The sequence below is a fragment of the Herpailurus yagouaroundi genome, unplaced genomic scaffold, assembly GCF_014898765.1.
Source record: "Herpailurus yagouaroundi ecotype Mexico unplaced genomic scaffold, PumYag 184, whole genome shotgun sequence".
Classification (NCBI taxonomy): Eukaryota; Metazoa; Chordata; class Mammalia; order Carnivora; family Felidae; genus Herpailurus; species Herpailurus yagouaroundi.
Genome location: NW_024412415.1, coordinates 8,134,431 through 8,148,504, shown reverse-complemented (window position 1 = coordinate 8,148,504; position 14,074 = coordinate 8,134,431). Strand labels below are relative to the sequence as shown.

At 41.7% G+C, this 14,074-nt stretch overlaps 1 protein-coding gene and 1 non-coding gene across 2 annotated transcripts in view; both read right to left on the bottom strand.

Annotated features, from left to right (window-relative positions):
- The window catches only part of CHP1 (calcineurin like EF-hand protein 1), a 46,900-nt gene that overhangs the window by 2,068 nt on the left and 30,758 nt on the right, over nt 1-14,074 (bottom strand). The window contains exons 5-6 of the mRNA XM_040492330.1: nt 4,982-5,043; nt 182-304 (exon numbers count right to left, since the gene is read on the bottom strand). Coding sequence (XP_040348264.1) covers nt 182-304; nt 4,982-5,043 — 185 coding nt within the window. The remainder of the gene's footprint in view (nt 1-181; nt 305-4,981; nt 5,044-14,074) is intronic.
- Nucleotides 1,884-1,992, bottom strand: LOC121042181 (U6 spliceosomal RNA). Its single transcript, XR_005796026.1, has one exon. It is a non-coding gene; the product is annotated as a U6 spliceosomal RNA (small nuclear RNA).

Here is a 14,074-nt window from a genome sequence, read left to right as displayed (position 1 = left end):
AAAACAAAACAAAACAAAACAAAACAAAACAAAACAAAACAAAACAAAACCCAATTACAGTTATGCAGGTCAAAAGAGGAGATACTGTCCCAAGTTCTTATCTGAATGTTTTTCTCCCTCCCTCCTGTACAACAATTTTAAAGCTTTTCAACATTTTCAAACCAAGAGGTGACTGACTGACCTTAACAAACTCTGTAAAAGAGATGGCGCTGTCCCCATCCTGATCAGCCTCCTGGATGGTCCTGTCTGCAATGCTGCCCAGCTGCTCATCTGAGATATTTACTCCGACCATCATACGTAGCACCTGCAAGACCAAAAGCCAGGAATTACAGGAGACTTGGGGGTCAGGGGAACTCTTTTATGAAGATTAAAGGAAAATTCACTCCCACCCTCTTTTCCTTTGATGTCCTTAAATATAACGGCCAGAACGCTGAAACCCTTGTCTTCTCATCTAGGCCATTCTAGATAAAGATGTGAGCAGAACTCTTTGGCAAGGTCACTGGAAAGGAAGGCAAAGCTTCACTAGGGGAGAGTCGTTTGCATTCTGCTCTTCCCGTTCTTCCTGTCTGGAATATAAATATGATGCTTTGGTGGCGTAGCAGCCATCTTGCGACTATGAGGTGAAAGTCGTATGTGCTATGCATGCCAGAGCAAGAATACAGAAGCCTGATTCCTGGACGTCACTCAGGTACAGCACCAACCCAGATAATCTATCCCAAGATTTCTTATTGCATGAGGCAAACTAGTTCCTTATTGGTTTAAGTCAGTTTGGTGGAGCTTTCTAGAAACCCCACATGAATGCAGTAGTCTTCTTTGAAGCAGCGGATTATATTAAACCAGCTATTTCTCAAGTGTAGTCAAGAAACATAAAGACACTTGAAGGCTTAAATACTAAACCCTTCTTTTGAGAAAAATAACAAAAATATTTAAAGGGCTATAGTAAAGAGAATTTGAACACTGTTTCACCAAATTTGTTTCACACATAACCAAGAACCCCCCTCCCCTCAATTCTTTAGGGCATAAATATACTCTGGAAATTGCTACTTTAAGCACAATAAGCAACCGTAGTGATATGAAACGAGGGACAGGGTGCTTTTGTGATGCCTCACATTACTGTAGTCAGCCACCTCTGTCTTCAGAGATAAGAGTTGAGCTTTTCCACAAGAAAGGCCTTCCAGCCCAGCTGTTCACAAGCCTTCCTTTCCCCCACCTCTTACACCCTTATCCAATCTCATGACACAGACTTTTAAAAGTAAATTACAGGATTTTCTGAAAAGAAAAAAAGAGCTGAAATATGGATTTGCATCAACACTGGTTATTTCTTTTCACAAACTGATTCTTGAAAATTGGAAGGTGTACGTTTGGAGTACAAATTGTACCCCAAATAGGGGTACATATTGAAGGATTAATAGAAAGAGGCAATCCTGGCAAAAATAATAAATGGACAAGTCATTTGCCATCTTCCCCGATCGTCTGTGGCTGACTAGACAAATTCATCCTCAAATAGCACCTTCTTCAGATCTGCATCCAATTATTCCTGAGGTGTTTCATTTTTAGAATTAGAGAACTGCATTGAGCATGTGTGCTCTGTGGGGATAGGAGTGGTGTTGTCTGAGGAATCACTCATACAATCTGTTCAAGAGGACAAGAGGGTCTAGAAGTGGCTTGATCCAGGTCCCAGCGACCAGTGGCCCATGTAGTCGTCCAGGCCTCTGTGCCCAGTCAGCTATCCACAGTGGCACTGAGGGCTGTAGTTGGAAGTTCATTAGCAAACAGGGCTTTCATTATTCCCACTTGGTTAATATCTGCTAAGGTTTGTTGTATATTCCTTTCATCAGTGTAAGAAAGCTCCCTTCTATCTGTTTTTATGTCTTTTTTTTTTAATTAATATGTAAAGGTTCATAAATTTGCATGTCATCCTTGCAGGGGCCGTGCTAATTAATCTTCTCTGTATCATTCCAATTTTAGTATATGTGCTGCCAAAACGAGCACTTTCTATGACTTCTTAAAAAATCATGAATGAGGGTGCCTGGCTGGCTCAGTCAGTTGAGCATCTGACTCTCCATTTCAACTCTTGATTTAGGATCGGGTCTTGACCCCAGGGTTGTGGGGTCGAGTCCTGCACTGGGCTCTGCACTGAGGGTGGAGCCAGCTTGGGATTCTTTCTCTCTCCCTCTGCCCCTCTCCCCTGCTTGCGCTCTCTCTAAAATTAAAAAAAAAAAGGGGGGGATGCCTGGGTATCTCAGTCAGTTAAGTGTCTGACTCTTGATTTTGGGCTCAGGTCATGATCTTATGGTTTGTGAGATCGAGCCCTGCAATGGGCTCTGTTCTGACAGCATGGAGCCTGCTTGGAATTCCCCACCCCCCTCTCCCTCCCTCCCTCCCTCCATCCCTCCCTCCCATGTGTGCGTGCTCTCTCTCTTTCAAAATAAATAAATAAATTTTAAAATAAAAAAAAAGGATTTAGGGGTGCCTGGGTGGCTCAGTTGGTTAACTGTCCGACTTCAGCTTAGGCCATGATCTCACAGTTCATAAGTTTGAGCTCCATGTTGGGCTCTGTGCTGACAGCTTAAGCCTGGAGACTGCTTCAGATTCTGTGTCTCCCTTTCTCTTTGCCCCTCCCTGGCTCACGCTCTGTCTCTCTCCCTCTCAAAAAAAAAAAAAAAAATTAAAAAAAATCATGAATGGATGATGAATTTTGTCAAATGCTTTTATTCTGTGGAAAAGACCGATTTTTCTTCTTTAATCTGTTAATATGGCAAAGTATATTAATTTTCTAATTTAAAAAATGTTTTTAATGTTTATTTTTGAAAGAGAGAGAAAAAGAGACAGAGAGTGAGCAGGGGGGGGGGGGGGGGCAGAGAGAGAGAAGGAGACACAGAATCTGAAGCAGGCTCCAGGCTCTGATCTCTCAGCACAGAGCCCAATGTGGGGCCCGAACTCACAAACTGAGAGATAATGACCTGAGCCAAAGTCAGATGTTTAACAGACTGAGACACGCAGGCACCCCTTTTAATATTCTAATTTTAAACTAACTTTGAATTCCTGATATAGACCCACCTTGGCCAGAATCCAATATCCTCTTTATACACTGCTGGATTTAATCTGCCAATATTTTGTTTAGGATTTTTACATCTATGTGAATGAAAGGGATTGTGCTGTAATTTTCTTTTCTTTTTTTAAAGTTTGTTTATTTATTTTGAGAGAGAGACAGCGAGAGAGAGGGAGGGAAGGGCAGAGAGAGACAGAGAACAAGAGAATCCCAACCAGGCTCCGCCCTGTCAGCACAGAGCCTGACATGGGGCTCCAACTCCTGAACCATGAGATCATGACCTGAGCTGAAATCGAGAGTCAGATACTCAACTGACTGAGCCACTCAGGTATCCCTGTAATTTTCTTATGCAGTCTTTATAAGGTTTTCACATCAAAGTTATGCTAGCCTCATAAAATGAGTAGAGCAACTATCTTTATTGCAGTGTAATTGGTATACAATAAACTATACATATTTAAAACGTGCAATCTGTTAAGTTTTGACATATGTAGACACACATAAAACCATCACCACGACCAAGATAATGAACATATCTGTCATCTCCAAGAGTTCAACCAGGACTTTTTATAAAAATCATACTAGAAAACAACCACTCAGTCTTCCCCTAGGAGAAACTCACCACAAACTTTTAAATATCCACTGAATGAATAGTTAAAAATTGCATATCACCAAATATTTTGGACATGGAAGTGTCCAGGAAGATGAAATTTGTTTTCTTCTCACTTTGGTAACATGTTCATATCCTCTTCCTGCTAGGGTAAAACTAGTTCTCTGTCATCTCGACAGCTCATGAACACATTTGTCCTCAAGTCAGTTTGGCCCTGAGGAACACTCTGGTGGCACTGACTGGCATTCTGGCCATATGATCTCCCCACTCCCTGCCTCTGGCTTTTTTAAAATCCTAGTAATAGAAAATAAATCAACCCACCACTCCAAAAAATCTTTCTGGCAGCCAGATCTGGGCCACAGGATGAAAACATTCAACTATAGAGCAACTGCCTCTGCCTTTTCTCCTCAGAACTCAGAAGCCCATATATAGCAATTTTAAATAAACTCTTCTCATTGAAGAACGATATCCCCAACTCAAAAGCAAAGAACGTTAACATTGACCTGCAGACTGTTTTGAATTTTGTGCTCAGACATAGAAATATAGAAATACCTTGGGTTGGTCCTTAATTTGGCCTGAGTAATCTTCAGCTTAGAAGACTTCTCAGGACACTGAGTGAGTTCAGATTTACTTCAGGGTGAGTGGAAACCACTTTACTTTTTAGGTGTATCTAGAAATAGAGAAATCTCCTCATGGAAATTCCTGAATGTGTTAGCCTCCTAGGGTCCTCCAGATTCGTAAGTATTAAAGAAAAGAGAAAAGGAGAACTATCTTCCCTCTAACTGTGTATTTAAGGAAGGCGGGGAGGGGAAGGGGAGGGCAATGCTAAGAGGATGAAATGCTAGTAGTCACTGCTAGTGCAAAGACAGGGAATTGTCTTCAGAAGCAACAAAAGACAGTGAGCAGGTGGCTCAGTGTACACTGGCCCAGCAATAGCTCCTTGACTGTTATGTCAAGGCCAAGGACAGACGAGACAGCAGCATTTACCCAAGTGTCATCAGAATTACCTGGATGTCAATAAGCTGACGTGACAATAACTCAACTATCTGACTTAGACCATCTAGCATAGTTTAGCTCTGCTGGTCAGCACCCAAAAGACATTTAGTTAGCTTTTAAATAGCAGAGACATCTGTCTTTGAGAACTCAATGAGCCATTTCAAGTTTCCCCAGGTCATCTGGCTCTGACTTATAGTTAGGACAGGATTCTGCACCAGCAGGTGGCAAATAAATGCTTACTGAAAGAAAGAACAATTCCTGCCCAAAAGAGTAAGCAGGCAGAGGCCCCAACAGTTGTTCGCATGCATGGCAGCTCTCCCACCTACCTGTAATAGCTCATCACGGGAAATCTTGTCATCTTTATCCAAATCATATAGTCGAAAAGCAACTGGTAGGGAAAAACAAAAAGTTACTGGAAATTCAGTAGTGTTTTGCCCCTTCTCAAGGAAGTAAATATGTAAAGGACGCTAGACAGAAATTTGACAACAAATAGTTTTTTAAGAGCAGTGGACATTACTTCCAGAGCTTTTAAAGACCTAACACTCAAGAAATTGAAATGCATCTCATAATTGATGGCATCCTAACCTTGATAAAATATGTCCCTTCTTCAGGCAAATCAGAGAACTTAATAATAAAAAGAAACAATTGCGTGTCCTTTATCTTACCTTAGAATGTTTAAAAAACAAACAAGCCCATTAGTAGTTCTATACATGAGGTCATCTCACAAAACCCATGCACCGCTCACAGGGTGCCAGCCTTAGGTGCCACGCAGGCAAAGAAGCGGACTACACAAAACAGTGCTCTGGGAAAATGGCCACTTAGGGAAATTTGTGCCAAATTTCAAGTCACTGTCTTCCATGCTGGAGCCCTGAAAATAAAGAACTTCAGCTGCAAATAAAAATGCTGAGAATCTGATGGTCTCCTGGCCTTACCATGTTTCTCTCCTGTTAATAATAAATACGTTTTCTGGAAACTAGGATATGTAAGAGACAATTCATGTTGCTGAAGAGCTACCACTGCATGATTTTACTGGCACTATGAAAAATCACAATGAGGAGGTGACTGCCTTGTAATTATAGCTGAACGGAGTGCGGTTTTGAGGCTTGGATTCGCTTACAGTACGCCACTAACATTTTTTGTTTTGGGTAGGGTTCTGTGAATACTAAAAAGCCAAAATCCACTTCTCTAATTATTAAGATACAGATTTAGGTCTTGTCCTCAGCAGCTCATAAGCTAGTAGAGGAGAGCAACACACACTACTCACTTCACTACATTTGCAGTGTTATCATACATCTGAAACGCTGGGGAACAAAACGTACGGCACGTATGCCTTTCTGGTTCAGTAACATTTGAACATAGTCTTGAAAGACAGACAAATCTGATGACAGATTGCATTCTAGGCAGAGCTCACACTAGGTACAAAGGCATGAGAAGCCGGATGAGTATCTACAAATTTAAACATCACCCCTCCTCCACTCCTTACCCCTACCGCTGCCAAAAGGAGGCGAGCCCACTAAACGTTAAAAAATTTTAGAAAAATCTAACCTGCTCGTTATAAGGTACATATTAGAATTCTAGAGGAGAGGGGCGCCTGGCTGGCTCAGTTGGGAGAGCATGCGACTCTTGACCTCAGGATTGTGAGTTCGAACCCCACATTGGGTGTGGACATAACTGAAATAAATAAACTTTTAAAAAATTCTAGAGGGGGAAATAACTGGGAAAGACTTTCTCTGATGTGTTTTCTCTTAATTTGGTTAGTTGATTAACTATCTTTACCAAATTTGAGAATTTATATGCTTAGGAGGTTACTATTTTTTTTAATTAAAAAAATTGTTTTTAATGCTTATTTATTTATTTAATTTTTTTTTGAGAGAGAGAGAGAAAGAGAGGGACTAAGTGCGAGCGGGGGAGGGGGAGAGAGACAGGGAGACACAGAATCTGAAGCAGGCTCCAGGGCACAGAGCCCAACGTGGGGCCCGAACTCGTGAACCACGACATCATGACCTAAGCCAAAGTTGGCCACCCAAGTGACTGAGCCACCAAGGCGCCCCATGGAGGTTTGGATTCCAAAGGAAAGGAGACAAAGATCATTAGTATTCCTAAAGGAATATCTGTGTTACCTATTAAGCAATCTTCAGGATGATTTCAGAAGGGAAATCTATATATAATCCATATATAGTTATGCTATATAACCCATAAATAACTTTCTGAATTTTTTTAAACAACATTTTTTTGTTTCTTTTTTAAAACAACCATTTATTTTCATTTTTTAAAAAGTAATCTCCATGCCCAATGTGGGGCTCCAACTCATGACCTTGAGATCAAGAGTCGCATGTTCTACTGACTGAGCCAGCCAGAATTTTTTAATCAGGTACCTGTTATGAACACACCCCTTTCGGGGCACCTGGGTGGCTCAGTCGGTTGAGCATCCAGCTTTGGCTCAGGTCATGATCTCATGGTTTGTGAGTTTGAGCCTGGCATCAGGCTCACTGCTGTCAGCACAGAACTGGCTTCAGATCCTGTCTCTCCCTCTCTCTGCTCCCTTCCTGCTCACACTCTCTCTCCCTCTCTCAAAGATAAGTAAACATTAAAAGAAAAACAACCCACCCCTTTCTGCCAAGGTATTTACAGAAGCTAGAACTGTTAATTCTTAAAACCTAGCTGCCAAGGACTGAAGGTTTCTATCCCCCCAATCCCGACCAAAATTCCTATGTTAGAACCCTCAATCCCCAATGTGATGCTACTAGGAGGTGGGGCCTTTGGGAGGTAATTAGGGTTAGATGAGGTCATGAGGGCGGGGCCCTTGTGATGGAATTAATGCACTTATAAAAGGAGGAGACAGGAAATCTCTCCTTCTGTCTGTCTCCACCTCTTTCCCCAAGTGAGAATAGGGCAAGAAAACAGGAGCCCCTTCTGGGTGAATCAGGACACTCGCCAAAGAACCTGACTATGCTGGCCCCCTGTTCTCAGACTTCTAGTCTCCACAAATGTGAGAAATGTCTGTTTAAGCCACCCAGTCCATGGTATTCTATTTCAGCAGCCTGAGCAGACTAAGACATCAGGTAAATTCAGAGATTACCTGAAAGGACCTTTCAGAAAAAAAATGCAGCAATAGTAGTTATTTCTTAACTGACTTGGATTCCAATCAGGCAGTTCTGGCCCTGAACCAGCAAACACATTTTTCCCAAGATAACAAATGATCAAATGCACAAATGACCGAGCCTTTTTGTTAACAATGCTCTATTTTCTCTTCTCATCTCTCCCTCTCTTTTTTAATTAAGTAGGCTTCATGCCCAGTGCAGAGCCCAACACAGGGCCTGAACTCACGACCCTGAGATCAAGACCCAGGACGCTTAACTGACTGAGCCACCCAGGCACCCTTCCTCTTCTCATCTCTCTTTCATCTCCCTATTCTTGGTCCTGTGATTTGGACTCCCCTAATCTTTTTTTTTTTAATTTTTTTTTCAACGTTTATTTATTTTTGGGACAGAGAGAGACAGAGCATGAACGGGGGAGGGGCAGAGAGAGAGGGAGACACAGAATCGGAAACAGGCTCCAGGCTCCGAGCCATCAGCCCAGAGCCCGACACGGGGCTCGAACTCACGGACCGCGAGATCGTGACCTGGCTGAAGTCGGACGCTTAACCGACTGCGCCACCCAGGCGCCCTGGACTCCCCTAATCTTGAGCTGTCCATGGCTTTAATCTAGTTCCATGGCTTTAAATGCTTTCTAGTGCTCATGATTCCCAAATGTGCAACTTCAGCTTCGACCTCTCCTCTGAGCTCCTGACATGGATGTCAAAGCAATATGGTGGGGTGCCTGGATGGCTCAGTTAGTTAAGCATCAGAGTCTTGATTGCAGCTCATGATCTCACCATTCTTGAGTTCAAGCCCCATGTCAGGCTCTTTGCTGACAAGGGAGAGCCTGCTTGGGATTCTCTCTCTTTGTCCCTCTCCCACTTCTCAAAATAAATAAATAAATTTAAAAACGACACTTTAAACAGTGCTGGGCACACAGTAGGAGCTCAATAAATGTCACCTCCCTACCATTACCTCTCTGCCCTCCTTTCTCAACACTCACTTCTTTCTTGGGACAGCTGCTTTGTTCTCTGAACAGATCAAGTACTCATGGACCCTACTTGTTCCCTGTGCCTAGAGCTCTCTTCTGTTCTCTGCATGGCTGGCTCATTCTTAGCTGAGAGGCTTTCACTCACCACTCCTTGTATACAGTGACATTCCCTATCACTTTCTCATCTCACCTTATTCATTTCCTTCACAGAACCTGCCACAGTCATAAAGCCATAAGATTTATTTCTTCATCTGTCTTTTCCCATATATAGTCTGACTCCCTTATGAGATCATAAGCTCTATGAAAGCAAAGACCTTATCTGATTTATGCATCATTGTATCATAGACCTAAATTAGTACCTGGCAAACAGCACTTGCTCCAATATTTGCTTAATGAAAAAATCAAATGAATGATTTTAGTCAAATCTTTACTTTTTAATCATTGATTCTTTCTTTCTTTCTTTCTTTCTTTCTTTCTTTCTTTCTTTCTTTCTTTCTTTCTTTCAATGTTTATTTTTGTGAGAGAGACAGACAGATCATGAGTGGGAGAGGGGCAGACAGACAGAGACACAGAATCTGAAGCAGGCTCCAGGCTCTGAGCTGTCAGCACAGAGCCTGACGCGGGGCTCGAACCTATGAACCATGAAATTATGACCTGAGCTGAAGTCGTGTGACTTAATCGACTGAGCCACCCAGGTGCTCGATTCTTCTTTTTTTAAAAAAAGGCTTTGGGGCGCCTGGGTGGCGCAGTCGGTTAAGCGTCCGACTTCAGCCAGGTCACGATCTCGCGGTCCGTGGGTTCGAGCCCCGCGTCGGGCTCTGGGCTGACGGCTCAGAGCCTGGAGCCTGTTTCCGATTCTGTATCTCCCTTTCTCTCTGCCCCTCCCCCGTTCATGCTCTGTCTCTCTCTGTCCCAAAAATAAATAAACGTTGAAAAAAAAAAAAAAAGGCTTTGGTAAAATATACATAAAATTTACTATTTTGACCCTTTTACAATGTACAGTTAAGTACATTCACATTGTTGGGTGACCATCACCACTATCCACTCCAGAATTTTTTCATCTTCCTCATGAAACTCTGATCCATTAAACAATAACTTCCCATTTCCCTCTACCCTTAGCTTGACAATTTTTCTCTATGACTGTGGGCTACTCTAGGAGCCTCACCTAAGAAGAATCAAACAATATTTATCCTTTTGACTTTTTTTTTTAAGCATAAGTAGATTCATCCAAGTAGCGTGTAGCAGAATCTCCTTTTTTGAGGCCAAATAATGTTCCACTGTATGTATACAATGCATTTTGCGTACCCTTTCATCTGTTGGTGAACATTTGGGTTGCTTCTACCTTTTAGCTACTGCGAATATGCTGTTCACTATTTCTTCTTGGCCACTTTCCCTAATTCCACTTTACCAATACTCCTATCATCCAAATAAAATAGCTTCACGCAGACAACTTACTTCCCTTCCCACATCATTCATTATGAAAACACTAGGAGGCCGGGATGGCTCAGTTGGTTGAGCATCCAACTTCGGCTCAGGTCATGATCTCACGGTTCCGTGAGCTTGAGCCCCTCATAAGGCTCACTGCTTTAAGCACAGAGCCTGCTTTGGATCCTCTGTGCCCCTTCCCTGCTCATACTGTTTCTCTCAAAAATAAATAAAGCATTAAAAAAAAGAAGTAATAAAAATTAAAAACTGAAATCTTTTAAGAAGACAATTAGAACATCAAAGGGAAGCTTATAAACCTCTCCCCTACCTACCACACCCTGGAGCACCACAAGGTGGGGTGAATCTTTCATGTAGGACATTATAACCTCACTGATCTGAAGAGGAGATAGAGCAATTAGTAACCATTCCCAAGAGACAGACAGAGCAGTAGTACTGTGTGCTTAGGTATAGTTCAGCCTTGGGGGTTTCCCTTGACATTCTTTCACTGCAGCATAAGAAAGAAATAAGACAAAGTGTGCTCTCAGAGCTCCTGTTCTGTGTAAAAGATGGATCATAATCAAACTTGGTTCCAGAAACTCATATTTTAAAGTAATACACCCCCTATGGAAGGGAAATGTGTCTTAGTGGCAAATATATTGCTAGATATACAATGTTCAGTTGCTCTCAGTCTACACCAGGAAGTGCCATCTTGTTGCTTCCATAGCTCTGTGGGAAATTCAGAGAAAACCAATATATAAACATAAGTAGGTGTCCAGGACTCTCCTATAGGTTTGGTTTCATCGATCTAATTACATAAATGTGATCTCAACAGATAGGCTGCAACAGAATTCTTTTTTTTTTTTTTTTTTTAAAGTAGGCTCAGGGATGTCTGGGTGGCTTGGTCGGTTGGGCGTCCGACTTCGGCTTAGGCCATGATCTCATGGTCCGTGAGTTCGAGCCCCACGTCGGGCTCTGTGCTGACGGCTCAGAGCCTGGAGCCTGTTTCAGATTCTGTGTCTCCCTCTCTTCTCTGTTCCTCCCCTGTTCATGCTCTGTCTCTCTCTGTCTCAAAAATAAATAAATGTTAAAAAAAAATTTTTATAAAGTAGGCTCCACGCCCAGTGTGGATCCCAATGCAGGGCTTGAACTCATGACCCTGAGATCAAGACCTGAACTGAGATCAAGAGTCCGACACTTAACTGACTGAGCCACCCAGGTGCCCCAGACTGCAAAAGAATTCAATTGGTTTTCAGCTTCCTGTAAAAGTTGGTTTGAAAGCCAAGATTAAAGTAATGGTAAAAACTATGGATAACTTGCACAGCACTTTGCGATTATTCTATCTCATCCTAAAGTTTGCCATTTCTGTGGCATTCAGATCTTCCTCCTTCCTAACAGACTCTCATCTACAGCTGTCTGTTTCATTTCCATCAGATGTGAACAGGGAAACACATAGCCTAGTTGTTGAAAGGCATCGTATGACCACGAGGAGCCATGCCTTTGGATGAAGCAGATACTAAGGATGGCAAAGTAGAGCAATAGAAAAAACACAATAAACTCTGACACTTGCCTCCCCTGACTTGTAAAGTGAGATAATACATTTAACTTATTGTCCAATCCAGATGAGTTAGCTAAAGGTATCCTAACTGATACACCAAGTAACTTCCAAGTCTGTTTGGAATATTTTCTTTGGGGTCAGTGTGAACTAATGTACTTAGACCACAGCAATTTATAAAGGAAATAAACTACAAAGAAAGGACTCTATAGATGTGTTGCATAAAATATCTGGATCAAGCTATGGGAATCCAAAGTTAATGAACTGCAGTTTTTTTCTCTTCTTACTATTATCTGCTTGCTGAGTAAAAGGTCTATAAGGCAGAAATTTTACTACAAGGGGTTCAATTTGCTTTACGTACTTGTTTATCTGTTTCTTCTATTGCGGTAAAATACACATAGAATTTACCATCTTAACCATTTTTAAATGTACAGTTCAGTGGCATTAAATACATTCACACTGTATAATCATCACAACCATCCATCCCTGTAACTCTCTTCATCTTGTAAAACTGAAACCCTACACCTTTATTGTTTTTTTAAAATGTTTATTTCTTTTTGAGAGAGAGAGCAAGAGCACATGCAGGGGAGGGGCAGAGAGAGGGAGACAGAGGATCTGAACTGGGCTCTACACTGACAGCAGAGAGCCTGATGCAGGGTTCAAACTCATGAACCATGAGATCATGACCTGAACCGAAGTAGGACGCTTAACCAACTGAGCCACCCAGGCACCCCCGTATACCTTTAAATAATAACTCCCCATTCTCCCTTCCCCCTATCCCTTACAACCACCATTATATTTTCTGTCTTTAAGATTCTGACTACCTCTAAGTCCTCATAGAAGTAGAATCATACAGCATCTTTTCATGAGTGGCATTATGCCTCAAGTGGTATAATGTTGTAGAATATTTCAATTTTCTTCCTTTTCCAGGCTGAATAATATTCCCATGTATTTATATAGCACATTTTTGCCTACCCATTCAATCTTGGATGGACACTTGAGTTGTTTTCTCATTTTAGCTATTGTGAATAATGCTAAGAACATGACTGCCTGTACAACTATCTCTCCAAGATCTTGCCTTCGATTCTTTTGGATATATACCTGGAAGTGGAAGTGCTAAATCATATGGTAATTCTATTTTTAATTTTTTGAGGAACCACCATACTGTTTTCCATAGTGGTTATACCATATTACATTCCTGCCAACAGTGGACAAGGGTTCCAATTCCTCTGTATCCTTGTCAACACTTGTTATGTTCTGTTTTTATTTGTTTTTTGATAGTACCCATCCTAACGGGTATAAGATAGTATCTCATTATAGTTTTTGTTTGCATTTCTCTAATAATTAGTGATGTTGAACATCAACATCATGTGTTCGTGGGCCATCTACAAAGCCTGATGTGAAGCTCAAAGTCACGAACCGTGAGATCATGACCTGAGTCAAAACCAAGAGTCAGACACTTAAGCTGAGCCAGCCAGGTGCCCCTAATTTCTCTAATTTTTTAAATGTTTATTTATTTGTTTTGAGAGAGAGAGAGAGTCAAGCAGGAGGGGGCAGACAGAGAGAGGGAGACACAGAATCCAAAGCAGGCTCCAGGCTCTGAGCTGTCAGTACAGAGCCTGGTGACGAGCTCGAACCCACGGACTGCAAGATCATGGCCTGAGCCGAAATCTGACACCCAACCGACTGAGCCACCCAGGTGCCCCAGATATAGCCCTTAAAACATTTCATTTTATGAGATTTAGCCCAACATTTTTCAGGTTATCAGTATCTCTTCTGGCTCTGATTCTGTGGTGTCTTGTATTCATTATGCCTACAAGTTTACAGTCAACCAGAAACTTGATATATTTGCTTATTTCAGATTCAATGAAAGTCACTGATGAAAAGAACAACAAAAAGCGAAAAGAGCCCTGCAGCAGACCACTGGGAACCTCTTTCTGGTATGACACATATTCATACCTTTTGGGTATTCTAACCTACTGCTCCATTGTATACAACAAAACACTGACAAAGACTTTATTAAGTGTTTTTCTAAAATCTATTTTACATTAACAAATGCCATGAAAGAAATACACAAAGAGAAACATGTGGAATGTGTTTCTCTATTGCTTTCACCAATGTACTGTTGGCTGTTTTTTCTTTTTTTTCTTACTCATTTTAGAGTAGAGACTCACAGGAAGTTACAAAAATAAAATACACAGGAAGGTCCCATATACTTTTCACCAGCGTTCCCTGATGTTTAATATCTTGCGTTAACTATAACATACCATCAGAATCAAGAAATCGACAGTGGTACAATCCACAGAGCTCACTCAGATTTCACTCTGTGTGTGTGTGTGTGTGTGTGTGTGTGTGTGTGTGTGTGTGTGTGTGT